General features: G+C 42.6%; 3 protein-coding genes across 5 annotated transcripts in view; 1 reads left to right on the forward strand and 2 right to left on the reverse strand.

The window, feature by feature from the left end:
- Positions 1-387: 387 nt before the first annotated feature.
- On the reverse strand, positions 388-6,072 carry spata2l (spermatogenesis associated 2-like). Of its 3 annotated transcripts, XM_041996588.1 has the most exons (5): positions 5,965-6,072; positions 5,572-5,724; positions 4,488-4,846; positions 4,103-4,396; positions 388-1,322 (listed from the first exon to the last, which is right to left on the reverse strand). In XM_041996588.1, exons 3-5 carry the CDS (start codon positions 4,842-4,844, stop codon positions 717-719), a joined length of 1,257 nt encoding a protein of 418 aa, XP_041852522.1. In that variant the 5' UTR covers positions 4,845-4,846; positions 5,572-5,724; positions 5,965-6,072; the 3' UTR covers positions 388-716. The 3 variants fall into 3 exon arrangements, with proteins under 3 accessions (XP_041852522.1, XP_041852521.1, XP_041852523.1); XM_041996587.1 differs by lacking the exon at positions 5,572-5,724; XM_041996589.1 differs by lacking the exon at positions 5,572-5,724 and having other exon boundaries at positions 4,488-4,861; positions 5,965-6,065.
- Positions 6,073-6,804: 732 nt separating this feature from the next.
- si:dkey-238o13.4 (uncharacterized protein LOC560780 homolog) lies at positions 6,805-15,970 on the forward strand. Its single transcript, XM_041996594.1, has 6 exons — positions 6,805-6,958; positions 10,340-10,447; positions 13,709-13,848; positions 14,016-14,112; positions 14,450-14,574; positions 14,921-15,970. The coding sequence occupies exons 1-6, from the start codon at positions 6,874-6,876 to the stop codon at positions 15,095-15,097; spliced, it is 732 nt and encodes a 243-aa protein (XP_041852528.1). The 5' UTR covers positions 6,805-6,873; the 3' UTR covers positions 15,098-15,970.
- A 3,796-nt stretch (positions 15,971-19,766) lies between these two features.
- vps9d1 (VPS9 domain containing 1) overlaps positions 19,767-22,198 on the reverse strand; it is a 45,565-nt gene continuing 43,133 nt past the window's right edge. The window contains exon 17 of the mRNA XM_041997012.1: positions 19,767-21,837. The gene's annotated coding sequence lies outside the window, so the exon portion shown is untranslated. The remainder of the gene's footprint in view (positions 21,838-22,198) is intronic.

Here is a 22,198-nt window from a genome sequence, read left to right on the forward strand (position 1 = left end):
CACTCAGGCGTTGTGGCATCTAAACACGTTCTTCCTCTGAGCCCCCTTTCATGTTGTCACAATAAGGCTCCATTAACATCTTCAGTTTAATACTAACGGGTCAACTACGGCAGCCACGCGGGGCCACAGGGACTTCACGACTCGGATCTCTTTAAACATTTACACCTTCTATGCTCAGGTTGACAAGCGTTTCTTCTCTAGGGTTTAACGGCTCAGTTAAACTATTTAAAAGGTATCCATCACTTTTTCAGGCCTCTTAAGTTTCTCCTGACCAAGCAGGAGTTGTCGTCTTCCAGCACGTCTGACGGGCGTTTCTTTCCATCTTTGCTTTTGAACAGAGTTGCTGTGAACTAATAAAGCTCATGGATTATAAAACACAGAACAAACTGCTAGTTGACCCTTTTTACTCCACATTGTACGTAAATGACAAACATAAAAAACTGTTGTGCTTCACATCAGGTAAAGTGACACAGGTGCACAAATTATCCACGCTGTCTTCACACTACATTACTTTTATAATAATGAACATGTGGCAACACACAGATTAACTAGATGAGTGAAAGACAAACGCTGAAGCACGAATAATACTGCATTTCTCACAAGGCAACATTTAAATCTGTTGATCCAAAAGAAGAAAGCTGCTTCCAGTTTGCAGATTTAAGGCACAGTGATTTAGCTAAATGTGCCTCATTAGTGCAAAACTTGTCACATACAAATCACACAGATGAAGACTGGTCAAACGTTTGGCCACATGTGCACGTAATAGGATTTTTGTACCAACAGTTGCTACAATACTCAGTTCCACAATATCTGCACAGAACCAGTGGACTCCTGGAGCACACCTTCCCACAGAAGCACTCTCCCAGGGAGCTCACGTTGTGGTTGGTTTGGCACAATTTCCCCTCTTTGCAGGAACCAGAGTGGAAGACCCTGCAGCCTCGACACAGGACCTGAGGGTCCGGTGTGGACAAGTCGCAGCACTCGTGGAAAGTGATTGGATAAAGGCAGGAAGGGTCTTGGAACAGCACGTTGTGACCTTCTGCTTCACAACTACCAAGAAAGGCACAGGTGATATTGTGCAAGGTGTTGCATTCAAGGCAGTGTTTAGGACAAACAGGAGAACGGAGACATGTGCAGGAGTGGTCGGCTTCAGGTTCAGCCTTACTGAGCCCCTGCTGGGAATCTGGACTCTTTCCACCTTCATTCAGATCTTCCTGCCCCCCATTAACCAGGTCATCTCTGTACAGATCCGGTTCCCTGTCTGGTGGCTCCACTGCAGACTGGCTGATCTCAAGCGTCTTCTTGGTGTTGTCCAGGGCAACCTGTAGGGAGGCATGAACAATGGCTTCTTAAGTATTGCTCTGTTCAGGTTGGCTGAGGTGGTGATCACACCAAACTTAAATTCTTTAATTCAGCACAAATCTAACGCTGAAAAAAACCCGAGAGTCTAGATCAGAGACATCCAGCTCTGGTCCTCGAGGGCCACAGGTTTTTCTTTCTACCTTGTCCTGTCCAGCACAGTGGCAGCAGAATCATGGTCTGGCTGCTGTGTTGTGGCGAAGAAAGATTATGTACATACATACATATACATATACATATACATATATATATATATATATGCATGCATGCATGCATACATGCATACATGCATACATACATACATACATACATACATACATACATACATACATACATACATACATACACACACACACACACACACACACACACACATATATACATACATACATACACACACGCACACACACACACACACACACATACATACATACATACATACATACATACATACATATATATATATATATATATATATATGCATGCATGCATACATACATACATACATACATACACACACACACACACACACACACACACACACACACACACACACACACACACACACACACACACACACACACATACATACATACATATATATATATATTATATATATATATATAATTATTATTATTTTAAATCTCATTTATTTATTTTGAATTGTGGAATTTATGTAATGTTGCTGGACCAGAGGGAATAGAGAAAAAGGAGAATAGTTAAGAGAAGTAAGAAGGAAAGCAGAAAGAGGAGAGATACGGTAGATCGAAAGCCTGCAGGTTTTAGATGTTTCCTGCTCCAACACACCTGATTCAAATTAAATGGATCTCTTCAACAGCTTGTTTTCAAGTTCTGCCCAAAAATGTCGACCCATTAATCTGATTCAGGTGCCGCAGCAGGAAACAACCAAAACCTGCAGGACCTCCAGGACTGACTGTGGACACCTCTGGTCTAGACTGACTTCAGACCATCTTATCCATCTGCAGCAAGTTCATGTGTTTCCCTTTAAGGTTGTGAAAGAGGAATGAAGGTGTACCCAGATACTAACCAATGTTAAGTTTTGGAGCCCTACGATTTCCACGAGGCTGAAAATGTGGATAAAATTGCAGATTTTGACAATAAAAGTATGATTTAACTGGTGAAAACATCTGAATGTGGCATAAAGTCGGAAGCTGATTGGACGGAAGCGACATGGCCGAGCATCGGTCAGTCGCGCCTCAGCACGCACCGGAAAAGGAAACATATAAAAACGTCTCCGCGTTTTATCTTGGATTAATTAAATCTGAATGGATTGATTTTTCTAACCCAGCTCTAGAGGTGTCCGAGCCCAACAGGAAATCTTTGTTTTCGTCTGAAAACAGGCCGGACTGAACAGATATATTTAGTCAAGATTCAAGCTTTGTTACTGTTTCTGCAGTTCATGAGCACATACACAGGAATCGAAAAGGACGTTTCTCTACATCCCACCGTGCAAAAATACAAAGAATAAAGAAAAACAGTGTGAAATACAATAGAAAAGAGTTTGTCTGTGAACATATACAATTCTGGTGATTCTGTAGCAGCATCAGGTTTTTTCTTTTTATAGTCATTTCTGTGTCCAGTAAGTGCTGACGGGGGTCAGAGGGAAGGGACAGAGTCCAGCTTTCTGACAGCCTGGTCTTTAATAAACCATCTGATCAGGATGGGTATAAAGTACCTGATCCGTTGGTCTTAAACTGGCAGCTAAAACCCTGCAGGCTGAGTTTGGAATAAGAGACATGATAATACAAAACATGTCATGGCTTGTGCCGGCTTCCACCAGACGGTTTCCAGCCGCAGACGACAAACGGAAGTCTTTAGGAAATCTAGGAGTCTTTCTGGAGTCGCAGCGCTCCGTCATCTCCACCGTTGGTTTGAGCTTGTAATCTGTTTCATGTCTGTCTTTCTCTGGTCTCTGGTCTGCAACAATATCAAACGTGTTTGATATTATCGCAAGTCGCAGCAACGTAACACAATCGCCAGCCAATAGATGAGCTCTGACGAAAGCAGGAACAGGAATCCCGACAGAACAAGAACAGACGGGAAACAGAGGAAGAAGAAGCGGTGATGGAACGTTGCAGGTGGAGCGTCCAGGACGAGGAGCGGATGCTATCAGAAGTAAACGTCTGCTGTGCATCATTTCTGTGTTACAGTATCATGATCTAACAAATGAGAGAAGAACAGAAACTCCTCCAGGTGCTGATGAGGCGGTGGAACACCTGGTGGAGGTGCAGAGCCACACTGATAACTGATCCTGGAGGGAAACTCTCCCTTCTGCTCGCTGTGGGCAGATCAGCCCTGTTCCACATCAGCTCTCCACACAGAAAAGCTAAAAGAATCTGGTTGTAGTCTCGTAAACAGTGATTCAGTCTTTGTAAAATCTCAGTCTGACACTCGGCTCAGACCTAAAGCTCTAAACACTCGTCGTTAGATGTGAGCAGGTGTGAGCTTCTGCAGTCTTTTCCACATCTTTTAAAAGCCCAGCGTGAGTAAAATGCACTCAAGATGCAAAGTTTTCAGATGAAATATTTTATGTTTACAGCATTATTTTCTGCAATAACTTAATGAACAAAAACGTGTGACTGAAGTGTCTGACAGCACAGCTGCTGTTTAATCACAACGTGGGGCTACAAAAGAAAATGATCCCGTCCTCTAAACAAACGAAGAAACAAACGCATCACTGCTGATGATCACAGGTTGGCTGGTTTGATTGAAGCAGACGCACCTGCAAGCTGTTTCCTTTCCGCCGCTCCCTCACCACGCCCAGCTCCCACTGAGCATCGCCGACGTGCTTCCCTAGAGCCGTCAGCAGAAGGTAGCACTCACAGCGGGCGAGGAAGAAGGCACAAGACAAACGTAGGAGATCATCCAGGAAAGCAGGGCTGACTCTGGGTGGCTGGAGGCAGAGCTGCTGAGGCCAGGTGGCACTGGGCTGGTATCCCAACAGCCCGAAGAGTTTCTCAATCTGGGGCATGGACAGCACGGGTGTGATGCAGTGGGTAAATGTACCAGAGTACATCTGGGATATAAAGATACAAAGAGAAAGAAAATGATCAATCCCGCTCAGACATGTAACAGCATATTTGATCATTTCATCGTTCTGGGACTACCTTGATGACGCTGTACTCCTTCCTCCAGGGACCCAGATACAGGTTTAGGGCTGCTTGCTCTAGAACCTCAAAAGCTTTCGCCAAGCCGTGAAGCTCTCCTCTGGCTTTCACTCGTCTGCTGCATGTTGCTGCTGGTGCTGATGCAGCGGCCTTCAAAGACTCCTCCATTACCACGAGTGGATCCAGACCCAGACAGTGTTTCTCCTTAGCATCTCCATCCCTCAACAAGCCCTCCACCTCATTCCACAGTTCCTCATCTCTGCAAGCCAGGCTGGAGCCCCGCTGCACAATTTGCTGCTCCAATCTGTTATCGTACACCCTCACCAGTTCTATGGCAACCTGCCTGGAGACGCTCATCTCTTCCAATCACCCATCAGAGAGACAGACCAGAAAATTGTTCAAATTAAGAACTGAACCTTGATTGTTTATTAAATAAAAATAACTGTATTTGTTTGCAATAAAATGTACATAAAATGAGTGACTGATGATAACTTATACAATACTGACAGATCTCACTATGAAACAGAACAAAGTGGTTTAATTCTACCTGAATCTCTGGATTACCAGCAGTTTGTTAGAAATGAACCAACTAAAGCAAACATCCGTTAGCATGATGATAAAATGACATTATCATCATGTATCTGTCAAAACTGTACAATCATTTCAGCAAACACATACATGGACGCTGAAAAGCAAAAGGAAACCAAAATAACCAAAATCCATTCTGTTAATTCCAGTAACTATACTCTTCATTGTCTTCCATTTACTAGCTTCACCAGTTCCACATTAACCTGCTAACTAGCTGCTAACTAGCTGGTATTTAGTAAAGTTCTTGTGTGACTGACACACATCCGGATGAAGCTGTAGACACTGAACAAACTGAGAAATAAAACCCTGAAACTGACTTTGTACAACAAATCATTACAGTAACGGTTAGTTTTAAGCTAACTCAGACCGAAAGTGAAACAGATTTCAACGTCTGCATTAGCATTAGCTTAGCCTGTTTTAACTACAGCTAACGTTAGCTAACCGAACTGGTTTCTACTTCAAAACTCAAACATGCCACACAACAAAAAGTCCTTACTTTTTTATTTTTTATAAATGGAACAAAATGGATTCAGAAATGTGGAAGAGGTTCTTCAGCTCGCCTAATATTCACACCCAAAGTCCCAATTTCACGGTCTAACCAGTGGGTCAGTGTGGAGGTACCAGGAAGTGAAAGGAAATATTCCAGAAGCTTAAAAATACAAAAGAAAAAAATTCATCTTCTGACTAACATACCCCCATGGTTGGAGTTTCAGACTGTAAAACTAAAATTTTCTAAAACTAAATAAATGAATATGAATTCCGAATGAAACGTGAGTCCAGGAGAAACAATGGGCGTGTGAGCTAAAATAACTTTATCTAGAAGTCGAATGTCCAAATATCGATTCAAATATTAACTTTATTCTAACACGCGGAAGAAAAAACAACTCACCTGTACTTAATATTTCTTCAGATGATTCCCGGACGAGTAGAACAGGTACATTTCCTACCGCTCAGACGTCTCTGCGCTACGGTGATAAAGTAAACATTGTCACGTGGCACGGATTTTCCCAGATGGGTGCGCTTGGAATGTGTGTCAGGACGGGCCGAAAGAGAGGCGGTCTTCCATTAAGTTTTCATCAATATGCAGACAATAAAAACAATGCTATTTCTAAATAAATAAATACACTGGTAGGAGTGTCAAACAAAAGAAAACACGGGGAACTAGACGGCGTTCTAAGAAAATATTTTATAAAAATATAATTTGCTTGTGAGGTGTTTCATACACTAGATGTCAGCATTTCATCCACTACAACTTTTGCATGAACTCACTGACCTGTCACCTGGGACACACTTTTGGGGACATCTGGGGTAATACTACTGAAACATGTGTACTACTACACGGCTACAATTCAGTTTCCATCCGGGGATTTAGAAAGTTCTCTGATTCTGATTATTGATTTGTTTTATTGTTTTTGTTTAGTTTTTTATAGATGGTTATTTATTGATTTACAGTAGGTGTGTATGTGTTGTCGGTGCATGGGATTCCTCTGTCCAAGACAAATTTCTGCAAAGAGAGACCAAGAAGTTAACTTCTACTTTTCAAAATGCCTCTACTCTCCATCATCTGAAACTGGTCCAGCCTCCACAAACACACACTGTAGTGTTGAGTCTCCTTTGTTGGCCTGCAGGCGGGGCTTCGGTGGCTTTGGAGGGGTGGAACTGTGTCCCATTGGTTTAGTTTAAAGCTCCCTGGTTTGAGCGAGATGCTCTTCACAAGCCAGCAGCTTCTCTTCCAGCAGACTCAGCGGGCCACCCTCCATCCTTCATCCTCGTGCAGGTCTGTGCAGCTGGAGTCAGCATGTCAAACTCAGACAGGGTAGTGTTAGCTCTGGGAGGAGCAGGGACAGTGGGCTCTGGAATAGTTAAAGCCCTGTTGGATAAAGGTAAGCTCATCTTGTACCACTTGGAGATGCAAAGAGATGATTTTACCCTGCAAACGTTTTTCTTTGTGTTTGCTTTCCATGACCTGCTAATTTAGTGAAATTTTATACACAGGGGGTCAAGCATGGAGTTTCAGTGTTTTTTAATCAGCATTTTCTTGTTTTGCACTGTTAGATTATTTATTAGACAGTTTTACTGCTAAAAGTAACTAAATATAATTCCCTCTGATTTGATTTGCATGAGCATAAACCCTCCCCAAACACACACAGTTTAGATAATCTTTAAGCTATGTTGACTATGTGCAGGATGAGCTACACAGTAATAAACTGTTTTGGAGATTTTTTTACAGTTCAATTTATTAATCATCAGTATCAACAACAAACAAACCAAGTACTGGCAAGGAATGCCCTTTACGAGGATATTTTTAGATTGTTGAAGTCCAGAGAAGTTCCTTTGGAAGTTTTCACTCAGAATAAGAGGTTACAAGTCTACATATGCACAGCTGTGCTCAAAAACTTGTGTGAAATCTTTAACAATGTCTGAATCATCATTTCCATGATGGCTCAGGAGGGAAAGGAGGGAGGAAGAGGATTTCTCTGGAATGTGAGACTGAGATCCTGATGGACCATGTTGGAAAACTAGAACAGGTTTTATCTGGTGGGGACGACGTGGTCATCACCAGGTCAGAAAGGCGGAGGAGGGCAGCAGGTGGAGATGCTGTCGAGTCAGAGGAAAGACGCGCCAGCTCATTTAGTCATTTGTTTTCATCTAGAAAATAAACATGTACGGATACGTCTGAGACTGGCAGCAGTTTATTTTGTGGTAAATATTTCTAGTTCCTGGGTGTTCCAGCCAGGTGGGCGGGGCTGCAGCTGTGGGTGGAGAGGGTGAGGCCAGAGACTCCACCCAGCACCACAGCAGCCGTGTCCTCAGGGGGAAGTCTTGCAGATGCAGAGGGAACCATCACCCCTATTAACCAGGTGGACAAGGAGCTGCAGGAGATAACGTCTGGAGGGAAACTGGGACACCAATAAAAAGTAGTTAAGGAGCCATGCAGCAGGTCTTGCTGGTCTCTGAAAACCAGCTCACTCCGGAGCCTCGTGGCATATGGTCCAGCAGATGAGTTGTTGTTTGTCTTTACGCTCTTTTATATCTCACCATCAATGATCTGAACAGCTACAGGTGGAAAACACCCTGATTGTAGCCTGACTGATGAGCACGTTTCCATGACGATCATGTTATTTTAATAGTAATTATTATTTAAAGTGTAACTACACCCCCTACTTCCGGTGTAACTCCACCTACTGCCAGAGAGTGGGCGTGTCGGGATAAACAGGCAGAAATGATTGACAGACAACAGCTCAGAGGCCACTAGATGGATGGAAAGAGAGATTCACAAAGCAGCTTCACCACAGAGCGTCTTTGAGGTGGAAGACTTTCCCTCCTGAACCTCCTCAGCTACACATGAACCAGGTGGTCCTGAACGTATCAGTCTGAGCCGTTAGCGCTGTTAGCTGTTAGCTGCCTGTCAGCAGCTCCAGCAGCTCTGGAAAGCTGTGGAGACTCGCAGCAGGTTGTGGCAGCTGCAGGAAGAGCTGCTGGAAGTTGCTGCTGCTACGATATGAGCTGCTGTCTGTTGCCAGATGAGGATCAGCAGGTAAAGAATAAAGTCCGGTTTTACTTTTACACCCCCAGAAGCACAAATCCGTCCCATTGCAGGAAGATTTCACCAAAAACTCTGTGGAAGAACAGAAGTCTGAAACTAGCAGATCTACACCAGATCAGCTCATATCCCTTCATACATGCAGGTGGGCGGGGCTTTCTATGCCTGAAAGGTGAGGCCCCGCCTACCTGCATCTGGAGGGAGGGACTGTGGGGTTTTTAAAATTGTCTCATGTTACCTAGAGAAGCACCAGTATGGCTCCAAATCATGAAAAACTAAACCTGGTTTTATCCTATAGGGGGCGCTATGAACCATTTTTTTTACCCACAAAATCCCGTTTTTTAAAGAAAAAAAAATAAAAAATTTTATCAACAGTAAAGGTGGTTTTCATCACGGTTAAGTAATTCTGTGTTGTTTACAGCTCAAACACACTGGAACACACTGGCTGCAGACTGTCGCCTTATTTATCTGGATGGATTTTATAACATAGAAGTTTCGTTTCACAACGACAGAACATGTTTTAGTGGCTGAGGTTCTTATTAATAACATCTTCCTTCCTCTTGTTAATTATTGGCTTTTGCAAACAGCTGTAATATTTAACGTGGTGTGAAAGCTAACGAATGTCTCACATCATCTCTGGTTTTATTCTGGATTGTTTCCCGTTTCTCCAGATTTTGTGCGTACGGAAGGCGGTAGGAACATTCTCCCACCAGGTTTGGTTTTATAAACCCAGAAGTTGATTACTGGTGTACACCGGTGCTTTAGAAAGGAGGCCCCTGGTCCTTATTCAATTCAAATCAATTCAGCTTTATTTGTGTAGCACCATTTTACAACAATGTCGTCTTTACATACAATCAGTTGGAGCCAACTCATCATCCAATCAATATTCATACAAGCCAGTTCATAATAAATAAAGTCTAGCCAAGGAAAACCAGCAGCTGTGATTCAATCCCCATCTGGAGCTGCACAGAGAGGAAAAACTCCCCTTTGACAGGAAGGAAAAACCTCCGGCAGAACCAGAACCAGAACCAGAACCTGGTTCAAACCCTCTTCTATTGCTGCTTCAAGGCTGCCTTTGATTGTTAGACATCCACTGATTTTATTCATTTAATGTATTTTATGGTTTTTATTGTTGGACTTTGATTCTGTTTGTCTTCTGTTGTTTTATTATCAGTTTTACATCTTGTGTTTTTACACGTTTTGTGTTTTTACACGTTTTGTGTTTTTACACGTTTTGTATTCCTGATCTCAGCTGTCATTGTGTACAAGTGCTTTATAAATAAAGTTGGCATGGTTGTGTTTTGGATTCTTCTTGCAACCTGAGATGGAAAGAGTGTGTATAGAAAGCAGCTGATTTTTGAAATTTTTGGGGTTCTTCTGCTGGTGGTTTGGTTGCCGTGGTAACATGATATTAATCAGAACTTTGCTTTCAGCACTTTTCTTTATTGCCATCAACAATAAGGTCATAGTTTCTAGTCGGAGGTAGATGAGTGTCCAGTCTTCATCCCTGCTTGGAGGCTGTTTGTGTCTCAGAATTTAAATCCCTGCTTTTCTTCCATGGAGGAGGATGCAGCTTCGTTGTTTAAACTGAAGAGAAAACAACAATTTTCCCTCATTTTTATTCCTCTGTTGGCTTTCATACACACTCATTAGTGTTAAATGTGTTGCTCATACATGTCTGTGCAAATCATTTCTTTGACAATGTGCTGGGTTTTTATAGGTTTTAAAGTGGCGGTTATCTCCAGGGACAGCAGCCGGCTGGAGAAACTCCGATCACTCGTCTCTCCAAACACAAAGAATAACCTCACCACCATAGTGGGGAATGTGGGTAAGTTATCCTCACTCTCTCCTGTGGGGATTCTGTGTTCTTGTCCACAGCTCTTAATGCATAATTTCCAACTCCTCCTAACTACTCCTACGTATTTAAAATATGTTTTTCATATTAGCTTAATAGAAATTAAAATGGGGTGTAGTATTTGCATCAGTTCCACTGAGGATTCCAGACTGTTCTCATGAGCTAATGGCTGCAAACGTTTAATCGTTTAATTCTATAGTACATAAAAAAAATCCTCAGTTCCTGGCGAGGTCTTTAATGTGGGAAAATTTTACCTCCGATGTGCAACAACATGACATATTATACTGCGTCGTTATTTATTTGGCAAAAAGCAGTGTGTGAAACAGGAAGGCCACCCTCGCTGCTTCCACAGGAGTTCAGAGGGTTGGTAGCAACCAGGTGCAGCTGATGAATTTCTACTGATTAAAGGATCATCAGGAAGTATGAACACGCCTGTTAAAGCAGGACCTCTGGCTGGTCTTTCAGGTGTGTTAATACAGAACACAATGACAAGAAAGAATAGAATAGAAAAGAAAAGAAAAGAAAAGAAAAGAATAGAATAGAATAGAAAAGAATAGAAAAGAAAAGAATAGAAAAGAATAGAATAGAATAGAAAAGAATAGAATAGAATAGAAAAGAATAGAAAAGAAAAGAATAGAAAAGAAAAGAAAAGAAAAGAAAAGAAAAGAAAAGAAAAGAAAAGAAAAGAAAAGAAAAGAATAGAATAGAATAGAATAGAATATAAAAGAAAAGAATAGAAAAGAAAAGTAAAGAAAAGAATAGAATAGAAAAGAAAAGAATAGAAAAGAAAAGAATAGAAAAGAATAGAATAGAATAGAAAAGAATAGAATAGAAAAGAAAAGAAAAGAAAAGAAAAGAAAAGAAAAGAATAGAAAAGAAAAGAAAAGAATAGAATAGAATAGAATAGAATAGAAAAGAAAAGAATAGAATAGAATAGAATAGAATAGAATAGAATAGAAAAGAAAAGAAAAGAAAAGAAAAGAAAAGAAAAGAAAAGAATAGAATAGAATAGAAAAGAATAGAAAAGAATAGAATAGAATAGAAAAGAATAGAATAGAATAGAAAAGAATAGAAAAGAAAAGAATAGAATAGAATAGAATAGAAAAGAATAGAAAAGAAAAGAATAGAAAAGAATAGAATAGAATAGAATAGAAAAGAATAGAATAGAATAGAAAAGAATAGAAAAGAAAAGAATAGAATAGAATAGAAAAGAAAAGAAAAGAATAGAATAGAATAGAATAGAATATAAAAGAAAAGAATAGAAAAGAAAAGTAAAGAAAAGAATAGAATAGAAAAGAAAAGAATAGAAAAGAATAGAATAGAATAGAATAGAAAAGAATAGAATAGAAAAGAAAAGAAAAGAAAAGAATAGAAAAGAAAAGAAAAGAATAGAAAAGAAAAGAAAAGAATAGAATAGAAAAGAATAGAAAAGAATAGAAAAGAATAGAAAAGAATAGAATAGAAAAGAAAAGAATAGAAAAGAATAGAATAGAATAGAATAGAATAGAATAGAAAAGAAAAGAATAGAATAGAATAGAATAGAAAAGAAAAGAAAAGAATAGAATAGAAAAGAATAGAAAAGAAAAGGATAGAAAAGAATAGAAAAGAAAAGAATAGAAAAGAAAAGAAAAGAAAAGAAAGGAAAGGAAAAAGTCAAGGAATTTTGGTCGTCAGCAACACGTTTGGTGTCTCATCACGGTGGTGATGAGGTCATCACTGATGACCCGCCCACACCTGGTGATGTCATCTCCATAATATGTGGTTTTATGAGATCAACCAGCCCATCCAGGATGAAAAATAGCTGGTTCTGAAACTGAAAAGTCATTTTTCAACCAGAAACAAAACATTGTGGCTGTTCCTCATGAACTGTGGGGCAGTGTGGCTCAGTGGGTAGAGCGGTCATCCTGTAGCCCAAGGGTTGACGGTTCAGTCCCGGGCCAATTGAGCTCATGTCGAGGTGTCCTTGAGCAAGACACCAAACCCCTAATTGCTCCTGATGGGTCGTGGTTGAGCGCCTTGCATGGCAGCTTCCGCCATCAGTGTGTGAATGTGTGTGTGACTGGGTGAATGTGACGTACTTATAAACGCTTTATAAGTACAGACCATTTACCAAATATTTAACAGTGGGTGAAGGCTGCGCTCGCCTGAAACGCCGGATCCAATAACCTATCGGCTTAGGAAAGTGAAGAGGGAGCACTGCAACAGGAAACAGCTGGATGTGGTGTCACATCTGTCAAGCTGCTGAGCAGCATGACGGGGCATCAAACAGAAACCACCTAACGGGGGCACAGAATTCACTTCCTGCAGCCGCCACAACCACAGAAGAAGCCGACCGAGGACCACCTCCTACCCCGGGTCCTCCACAAATGAAGGTGGTAGGTAGAAGACATACAGGACAAAAGTTTGCAAATAATGGGACCACTTTGCTTCCAGTTACTTCACGAAGTCCTCCCACTTTGGTTCCAGTCAAACTAGTGTGAATGCAAGCTGGTTCACCAGACAGCATGTAGTACAGAGATGTGAGTGTAGCTGCCAGAATTCAGTCACCTGACCACCACATAAGGAAGGCTTTCTGTTTCAGGACCACTTCTGGCCCAGAAAACACTGCCGTAATCCACGTCTAGGCCAGCTGTTGACATCGGGTCCACCTCTGGCCCATTCATGCCAGCCAGTGGCGTAACTGAGCCATAGGAGCCAAAAGTGGTCTGGATTGGGCCCAACGTGTCTGCTGTCTGGGAGTGGTCCAGATCTCAGCCTGACTGAAGTGCTGTGGTGGAACCTGCCTTCAAATCTCAATGAACTTAAGTAAAGTATAAAGAAGAGAGGCCAAAAGATTTCCCACAGCCATGTGCAAGCCTGATAACATCACACGGAATATGATGACTTTAGGTTCTGGCTGCCAAACGGCGTCCTACGGGCTGTTGGGGTGTCAGCTGCTTCTGCATTTAATGACAAGATGTCACATATCATGTTGTTCATCTGCAGCTCGGTTGATCAAACTCTAGGACTTGGAAAAGACCAGAAGATTTTCTTCTTTGTCCTGACGTAACAAACCTTAAAATAAAAAAGCGTGTGCTTTCTTTTTCATATGACGGATGTTTTTATGTGACATTAGCAAGTGTCAGCTAAATACTGGCAAAGCTGTGTGAACGTGATCAGAACCAGATGCCATGAATCCAGGGTGGAGAACCAGCTGGAAGCCTTTCCTCTCCTGAATTCCTGCAACTGTTTCAGGTTCAGAGGAGGGAGCCGAGCAGGTGAAGCAGGCGCTGCTGAAGGAGGTGGGAAAAGTGACCGACATCATTTCCTCTCTGGGTTTCAGCTGGTGGCAGGGCGGACCCCCACATACCCAGTCCCTCAAAGATCTTCACTGGGTGAGCACACAGCAGCTGTTAGCTAAAGCACGCTGACTTTCCTTAGCACCCAAACCTGGATGCTTTATTTGCTTTTAGTGATCTTCCTGGTAGCAGGTCTTTAATAGTAGTTAAGGCAAGTCTGCAGGACTTTCTGCAGCTTAACATTCCCCCTTTCAACTCTGCAGGTCATTGACACTTTACTATACTCCACGTTTGTGTCATGGAAGGCTTTCTTCCCCCTGGTGAGGGACAACTCTGACTGTACATACACCTTCATCACGGGTGAGTCTGTCGGGGGAATTCTTCATAAAACGTTCCATTGTTGAGAAGTAAATCCATAAAGCGTCAGTTGCCTTTTATGTCATTTATGATGCTGCAGGAAATCTGGCTTAGCGGACTCTCCACAAGTAGTTTTCTACTCTTCCAGTTACACAGAATCCAAAGGGACACGAGTCTTTATAGCTCAAACTTCCAAATAACAAACAATAAACTAAAAATATTAAAAGTAATTTTATTCCACAACATCCCAGCATCCAAACCTCCTCCGCAGGGTGGAAACATGTTTTAAAAACCTGCTGATTCTGTAGAACGACGCCTGGTTTGCTGCCTGGTTCCACAGGAGGAGCTGGAGAGAAGCTGCTGATGCCTGGTACCGGCTTCCTGACGGTGGGAGCGGCCAGCGCTCTGGCCTTCTGCCAGGTGCTGCGGGAGGAATACCCCGAGCTGCCCTGCAGACTGAACCAGGTGAGATTAAACAGCTAGAATCACGTGACCTGAGCGGGACATCATGTCACTCACAGCTGGCCTTGAAGTTTTGACTTTATAATATTTAATCAACAAATTCATCTAAATGTGTTCAGTTTTTTTCAGAACAGAGTAAATAATAAAGCTGTCACACAGATATCCAGAGTTCTGCCCTCTCGACCGAGAAAAGGTTCAAACCTGTAATTTATTAAAGGATTCTCTGTCCTCTGCATGGAGACCAGAGCAGGACTGGAGAACCAGCTCGTGTGAGACATCTGGAAATCCTCTCTTCCTGCCTCTCTGCAACCTTGCTTTCCATTTATCCTCTTCTTCTTTCCTCCGGCAGGTGAAGATTGACACGGGCGTCGCCACCCCTGAGCGCATGGCGCCCGGCTTCCTGAACCACCTGGACCTGGGTGAGGCTGTGGCCACCCTTGTGGAGAGACGAAACACCTCGCACATGGTGTTCACCATCAACTGCCCGGCGGACTTAAAGACCGTCCTTCTGGAGGGAAACCTTTAGACTGGGAGAGCTTTGCTGAACGCAGCTCTGAACCCCGTCCACGCTGTGGTCTGGGTCTGTGTCTATGTTGTCCTGCCTCTTCTCTCATGATTAGCCAGTCATTTATCTGCATGTGCCATTGTGATATAAAAACACAGGATTTGTTTTCCACATTCTCTGCCTGTATTATTATCCAGCTTTGTTTTTGCATGTTAACCAGTGACGCAGCAGTTTCCGGATCCATCTGATAAACTGTTTGGTATAAAATCTGACTTTTGTAAGTAACTAGATAGAGGAGGCAGAGCTTGATGGCAAAGGGAAGAGGAACCCGAGAAGGTCAAATTCCTCAACAGATTTTAGCATCTTTCAACTAAAAAGTTGGGATTAAGGAGTTTTCTCCATTTATAGAACAACAGAGGAATATTTGGATGTTTCTTTGGTTGTCAAGTCATGTAGATGCAGAAATGTGCAGCAATGTGCAGTTAGAGGAGAAAACAGACAAATAAAGCTCTGGACTCTGCAGGGTATCTTTAACATCTGAGTGTTGTTAAGTACAGAGAACATAAGCCTGAGACGTTCAGGACTTTCAGGACTTTTAAGTCTCAGATGTCAATCTGTCCTGATGGACGTGAGGTAGAAAACGGAGGCTTTCCCAGCCTGAAGTCTTTGATTAGTTGAAATGTAAAACGGGAGCTTAGCTCAACATCTGTTACCTGTTGTGCAGAGAATGAGAATGTGAGCTGTACCATCCATACAGCACGGTGACGGGTCACAACCTTCCTGGTTACAGCTCGGACCATTTAGCTGATCCAGCAAGCTTCTATTAGCGGTGAATCTTAATGTTTAAATTTGTTCATTTTGCATTAAAAACACAAATAAACTTGATATATTATACATTCTCAGTCCTGTGTGGTAACTGTATTTGCCTCTGTGTCATCAAGCAGCTAAAACGGGTTAAACAGGGTGGGGCGAGACCTGTTCACATGCACCAGGCTGCTTCGTCTGCATGTTTGTGGGGGTAACACAGAGGGCATTGTTGTCTTGCATGTTGTCCTATTTGTGTGAAAAGAAATTAATCGCACAAACAAACTTCGTTACAGGCAGGAATGAAGAGTAGAAGTTGTTTTAGGTGGGTGGTTGGGGGTTGTTTTGAACTTGCGGCTGAAAGCTCAATTAGGCTAAATTATCATTGAACTGCAAATTGAGGCCCAATGGGCAGCACCTCCTCCTCATCTCCTCGGCCAGCTCCCTCCCTTTCTGCCCCGGAAAAAGGAGGAAACAGTCAAATTACCCACACAAAGCAGCATGTTTGCTCGTGTGACTCATTCTAATAAGAAAAGAAAGATGACCTTTGTTTCAGAAGGAATGAGGGGCCAGAGTCTTCCAGAAGGATCCCAGCAGGCTGGGATTCAGGCAGGATGGAAATGTGGGTGAAAAGATGAAAAGAGAGAAAACTGGGTGGGACTAGATGAGGACTAGTTAAACACCGGCTGATCTGGTTCTTATTCGTGTCGTGAGGGATGCAAATATTATGGGCTTGTCATTGGTATGTTTTTTTATTCATGTGTGGCATAAATTACAAACGTCTGGGCATCCTTAAGAGATTTCATCATGAAGGCTGCACACTTTTCTTTCTCCAAAAAAAACACGTAATGGCCGGTAGGAGAACTGCAGTGGATCCATGGAGGGTCCCACCGTGGAGCGGAGGTGTCCCAGGACCAGTCTCTCCAGAGTCTTCATCAGATGGGACGTGAGGGCTACCGGCTTGTAGCTGCTGAGTTCTCGGGTGTGAAATTTCTTTGGCACTGGTTTCACACAGGAGGTGTATTGAACATGTTCAATATTTACGACCCAAAATCTTCACGTGAGGAAAGCCGACGAGTCGTGACTGCGTGCGTGGTGACGTGGAACGGAAAGCAGCCAATCAGAGAGCGAGCTGACTGGAGATCCAGGAAGGATATAAAAGCTGTGTTCACGCCGTCTCCAATCGGTTGTTTCTTTCAGTTCTGGATTTTTCTCTTAATAGTCCCAAGACCACCATCATCCCCTCGTCTCGTATGTGTGTATGTGGTTAGTAATGTCACGGTATGGTGACAGTATGTGAACAGTTTGGAGGCGAGTGTCAAACAGCTGATCTGCTTCTGATTAAAAGCTGGGAAGGGCGACACCAGAAATTTTAAGCCAGAAGGAAAAACACCAAGATCACGTGCAGCTCTGCCTTTTGAGTGAAGTGTTTTCCATTAAAGAAAAACAAAAGTCAGTAAATTATCACAGAAAGTTGGAGTCTGTCAGAAACCATGAAATTAGCCCATAAACACTGTTTTTGCTTAATAACTGTCTTATAAACTCCAGATCTTTCTCAACAGCCAGATTTGGGGTGAAGGAGGCCGAGTCCTCCGTCTGACGTCAACGGAGCGTGTTCACCTCGCCAACAATCAGCTGTAACACGCACACACATAAACAAGCACGTAAAATGTAAAAGTACTTTATTTAAATAGCACTTTATAACAACCCACCGGTGAACCAAAGTGCTTTACAACAGATGAAAACAATGTAAAAACACACCAGAAAACAAGCACATAAGTAAAATTAAGACGAATAATTAAAGCACAAAAATAGAAAAAGTGTCACCAGAGGCCTCATTTCTGAAGCCGGCATAGGAACAAAAACCAGCCAAATATAGTCAACTTCTGGGATTTATAAAAAATCCAAACTTGGCGGGAAAATGTTCGTTCCTCCACGGCAACTCTGATCCTCCCGTACGGACTCAGTCTGGAAAACGGCGACACCAATGACAGAATAAAACCAAGGACGGGATGTGAAAGGAAAGGTGAGGCATTTGTGCACAATCCACTATTACCTTTCACACCACATATACAGATATTAAAGCTGTTTGCAGAAACGAATGAAGACACACGTTCCATATAAACTCTCCTGAGAGCCACGCTCGGAGGGAAGAAGCTCAACCACTAAAACATGTTCTGTCACTGTGGAACAAAACTTTCATGTTATAAAACCCATCCAGATAAATAAGGAGCCAGTCTGCTGCCAGCATGTAGCAGCCAGTAAAAGAACAGGCGGTTAAGTAGCTTCAGTCCTTCATTCCAGTAGAGCGTGATGCTAAACTAATGAAACACACAAGAGGAGGATTTCCTTTATTTATTTATTCTTACACAAAGCTTTTTATTATTGTCCTCATTTCCCTTCAGACGGTCTTTATGTCCCGCAGCTCCTTGTCCACCTGGTTAATCGTGGTGATGGTGTCCTTCTGCACCTGCAGGTCTTCCTCTGAGTGTAATTATTTAACACTAAATAAACTGCGACCAGTCTCAGATGTATGTGGACATATTTATTTTATACTTTAAAACAAATGACTAAGCACCATCAGTTCTGTCATCTAGCACACTGGTTCCCAACCTTTTTTCCTCAGGGACCCCCTTCATGCATACTAAAATGTCGTGGACCTCCTGCTCCACCTTGTGCTGAAACCATGTTGGTTTCAGGCTTTCAAAAGTGAGAAATGGAGGAACCATCATGGAGGACAAGCCCTGCATGGGATGTACCACCGACAGAGAGCTGAAGTGGTGGATATGAACAAGTCCTACCAGTGGCTAGAGAGGGCTGGACTGAAGGACAGCACAGAGGCAGTAACCATGGCAGCACAGGAGAACCAGGGCAATGGAGGTCCTGATCTACCGCACAAAGCAGGACCCCAGGTCTACCACACCAGGAGGACCCCAGATTTACCGCACCGGGCAAGATACTGGCAGACAAAGAATACATGGAACTCCATAACCAAGTAACTGGCATCGTGTCCAGAAACATCTGAGCAGAATATGAACTGGAGACCCCTAGGTCACAATGGAAACACCTCCCAAGGTGGTGGAGAATGAAAGGACTAAGATCCTGCAGGACTTCCAGATACAGACTGACTAAATGGTGGTGGCCAGCCAACTGGACATGGAAATCATGGATAAGCAGCAAAGGAAGGCTGTAGTGATGGATGTAGCATCTCCACCGATGGAAATATCAGGAAAAGAAACACGAGAACCTGGAGGAACACCAAGGACTCAAGGAAGAGCTGGAGAAAGCCTGGAAGGTGAAGGCAACAGTAGTACCCCCACACTGGAGAAGTGGCTCCAACAGAAACCTGGAGAACCATCAGACATCTCCATCCAGAAGAGAGCAGTCCTAGGAACAGCTAAGAAACTGGAGGACCCTCAAGCTCCCAGAGCTGGAGATGGACCCAGCCTACCCAGGAGAGATGGGAGGGTGGGTGAGGGAAGGTTTATTTTTATATATATATATATATATATATATATGTATATACACATATTTTATTTTTATCCTTTTTTTTATACTTTATAAATTCCTGCCCATTTTTTTTAAAACCAAAACCTGAGAACTAACAGAGTTAATGTTTATGTGTGAATGTAGAGACGCTGCAGCAGTTTTTACTGCACAACAAGCTTTTCTCCAACAAGGTTCTTAACCTAAAAAAGTGTCCGAGCCAAAAGTTCTGGTAGAAACTGCTCCATGCGTTCCTCTGCAGTAGCCTGGATCACTGTACTGGTGTTAACCGCATTTCCCAGCAAGACCATTAAACATCTGTAAGTCATGTGACCTTTTTAAAAAGTCATTTGTGGATCTACACAGGAAGCAGTTTGATGATCCATGAAATAAATGTAGTAAAATCAGTTCCACAGACCTTTAATTTCATTTAAACATTTGTCTTCTCTTTATTGACTCGCCTCTCAAAATTTATAATTTTCAAGCATTCGCTGGACAGTTTAATAATAAAATGACATTCATTTTTCTGGAGCAAATGTACAATAAATCATGTTCATGAACATAATGGCTCACAATGATCAGTTTCCTTCCATTTTCATTCCATCCTTTATAAAGACATGAATATACTTCACACAATGCAGATAATAGAAAACAGTTCCAAAAAGTTTTTAAGACATCTTTTTACAACCTATAGAAAATAAAAATATGCATCTTAAATAGTGAATTCAAACATACAAAACAAATAAAAATGAAAAGGTTTTCTGTGTGATTGGACTGCTTCCGGTTTGTCTTTAAAACACATTAAATCAACATTTCTGCACATCTGAGTTTGTTAACCAACTCACTCTGGTTCCTGAGGACGTCTGGGTTTCATCTTATTTTAGTCCAGGAGTTCGATTCCCACCAGCTAAACTTGCTTCCAGCATTAGATAACCCACTTTGCTCCAGAAGAAACTACAAACTCACTGCTGTGGGAAACGCTTTAACACGCGACATGCTGCAGCAGTCTGCAGGCTATCAGTGGAAACCAGTAGCCGACTGGGCGGGAACAGACTGGAAATACGAACATTAACCTCCAGAATTCCTGAATTTGCAGGTGGTGGGCTTAAAAAAAAAAAAAAAAGATAACATGAGCTCTTCAAGTTAACACCCATTTCAATGTTTGTGTTTAAAACTGAAGCACAGAAAAGCATAAAAAAAGACTCATTTTTACACCTGAAAGTTTCAGCGCCGCTTGGTCGACTCGTTAAACCACGAAGGTTAGCATGCTACGCTAACGTAGCCGTAGAGGTCAGAGGGGAGGAATGACATGAGCTGTTAACTCGAAAAAGATTATTCAAAGTAAATAAAAAAAAAGCAGAAAAAATGTATGCAAGTGGATACGAGAGAAAAACAAGTTCGACTGCTGCATACTGAACTGAAAAATAAGGTCGATGCACCTTTGGTCCCTTTGGCTTGTAATCTAGTTCACAAGCAGACACTAGAAAGTGCTGCAGACTAGCAAAGTGCAAACGTTTCCTCCGGTAAGTTCCACCTGATCTGCTGCTCCATGCAGACTTTACAGCAGCAGCACTCACGTCATTCCTGTGCTCCTCCAGTTTTCCAGTGTTCTCCGACCTTCCCGGCCCACCGCCCGTCCAGCCCACGTCCAGCCCACGTCCAGCCCTCATCCCCTCCACACACAAAGTGCACAAATGAAAACGATTTACGTTCTGTGGTGATTTCTGCTTTAGTCCGATTTCAGTTCCAGAGGTTTTGGAAACTCCAAGCTGGACAAGTATCAGAGCACCAGCACGAATCCCGGCTCCATTACACCCCATTTATTTACTGAACAGGAAAAACTGCTGGTTTGTGGAACAGATGCATCTCCCCACGGCAGGGTTTTACCCCCATTCAGACAAGGAGATTTTAATATTACCTGCCCAGGTGGGTGACTCCAACCTGCACCTTCCAGTCTTGTCCAGAGTGATGAGAAACCAGAGGGAATATTTCATCCTCCAGCAGCAGAATCGTGTCTGAATGAAGCTGTTTGTAAGATGCAGAGGCTTGTCCAGACATCCATCATCGTACAGGGGCGTGTACACGAGATAGAGAACATATCCAGACAGGCATGCTTTGATAGCTGACATGAAAAGTGCCACAAACAGTCGAGAAATCAAAGACAACAGAAAAAGAGGAAAAGAAACAGGGTTGAAAAGTCCAGCAGTACTGATATCAGCCATATCAGAGTCCGAGAGATGCTCAGCAGGAAGCTCCCAGCTGTTCTTGGTCAAGCTCGGGTCCATGTAGGGTTCAACTCACAGGCACCGGAGTAGGAAACAGCAAAAACAGCTCTTTAGCTAGTGTGAAAGGTGAGTGTGCACGATAGCATGCATCAACTTGCAGGAGCTGCAGGGTTGGCCGTTTCTTCTCCACAGCGGAGCCGGAAATTAACCGTCTGGATGTCGAGCAGCAGTCCACCACCAGTCAGTCTGAAACAGAACAACAATGGGATTATTTTTGTACTTGTCTGGAACCGTTTCCAGCCACAGATTCATCCACACGTAGGACTACGTATGCGATACTAATTAAACTACAGCGCGTCACCGTGATGAGCATAAATCCTGCTCCTAAGAGGCCACCTTCATGTTCTAACTTCCTCTGTCAAACAGCAGATATGAAGAAACACCAAGGTTTAGATAAACTAACAGCAGATTGGTCTGCGTGTCAGCGAGAGCTGCTGGTATGAATACGCTCTCCAAGCCAGCCCGTTCCGCAGACATTACACCCTACATTTCAGAATAACATCATTTTTCTGGCCTGATTTTTGAAAAACAAGATAAATTTGAAGCA

Source organism: Melanotaenia boesemani, chromosome 10 (assembly GCF_017639745.1).
Source record: "Melanotaenia boesemani isolate fMelBoe1 chromosome 10, fMelBoe1.pri, whole genome shotgun sequence".
NCBI classification, from domain to species: Eukaryota; Metazoa; Chordata; class Actinopteri; order Atheriniformes; family Melanotaeniidae; genus Melanotaenia; species Melanotaenia boesemani.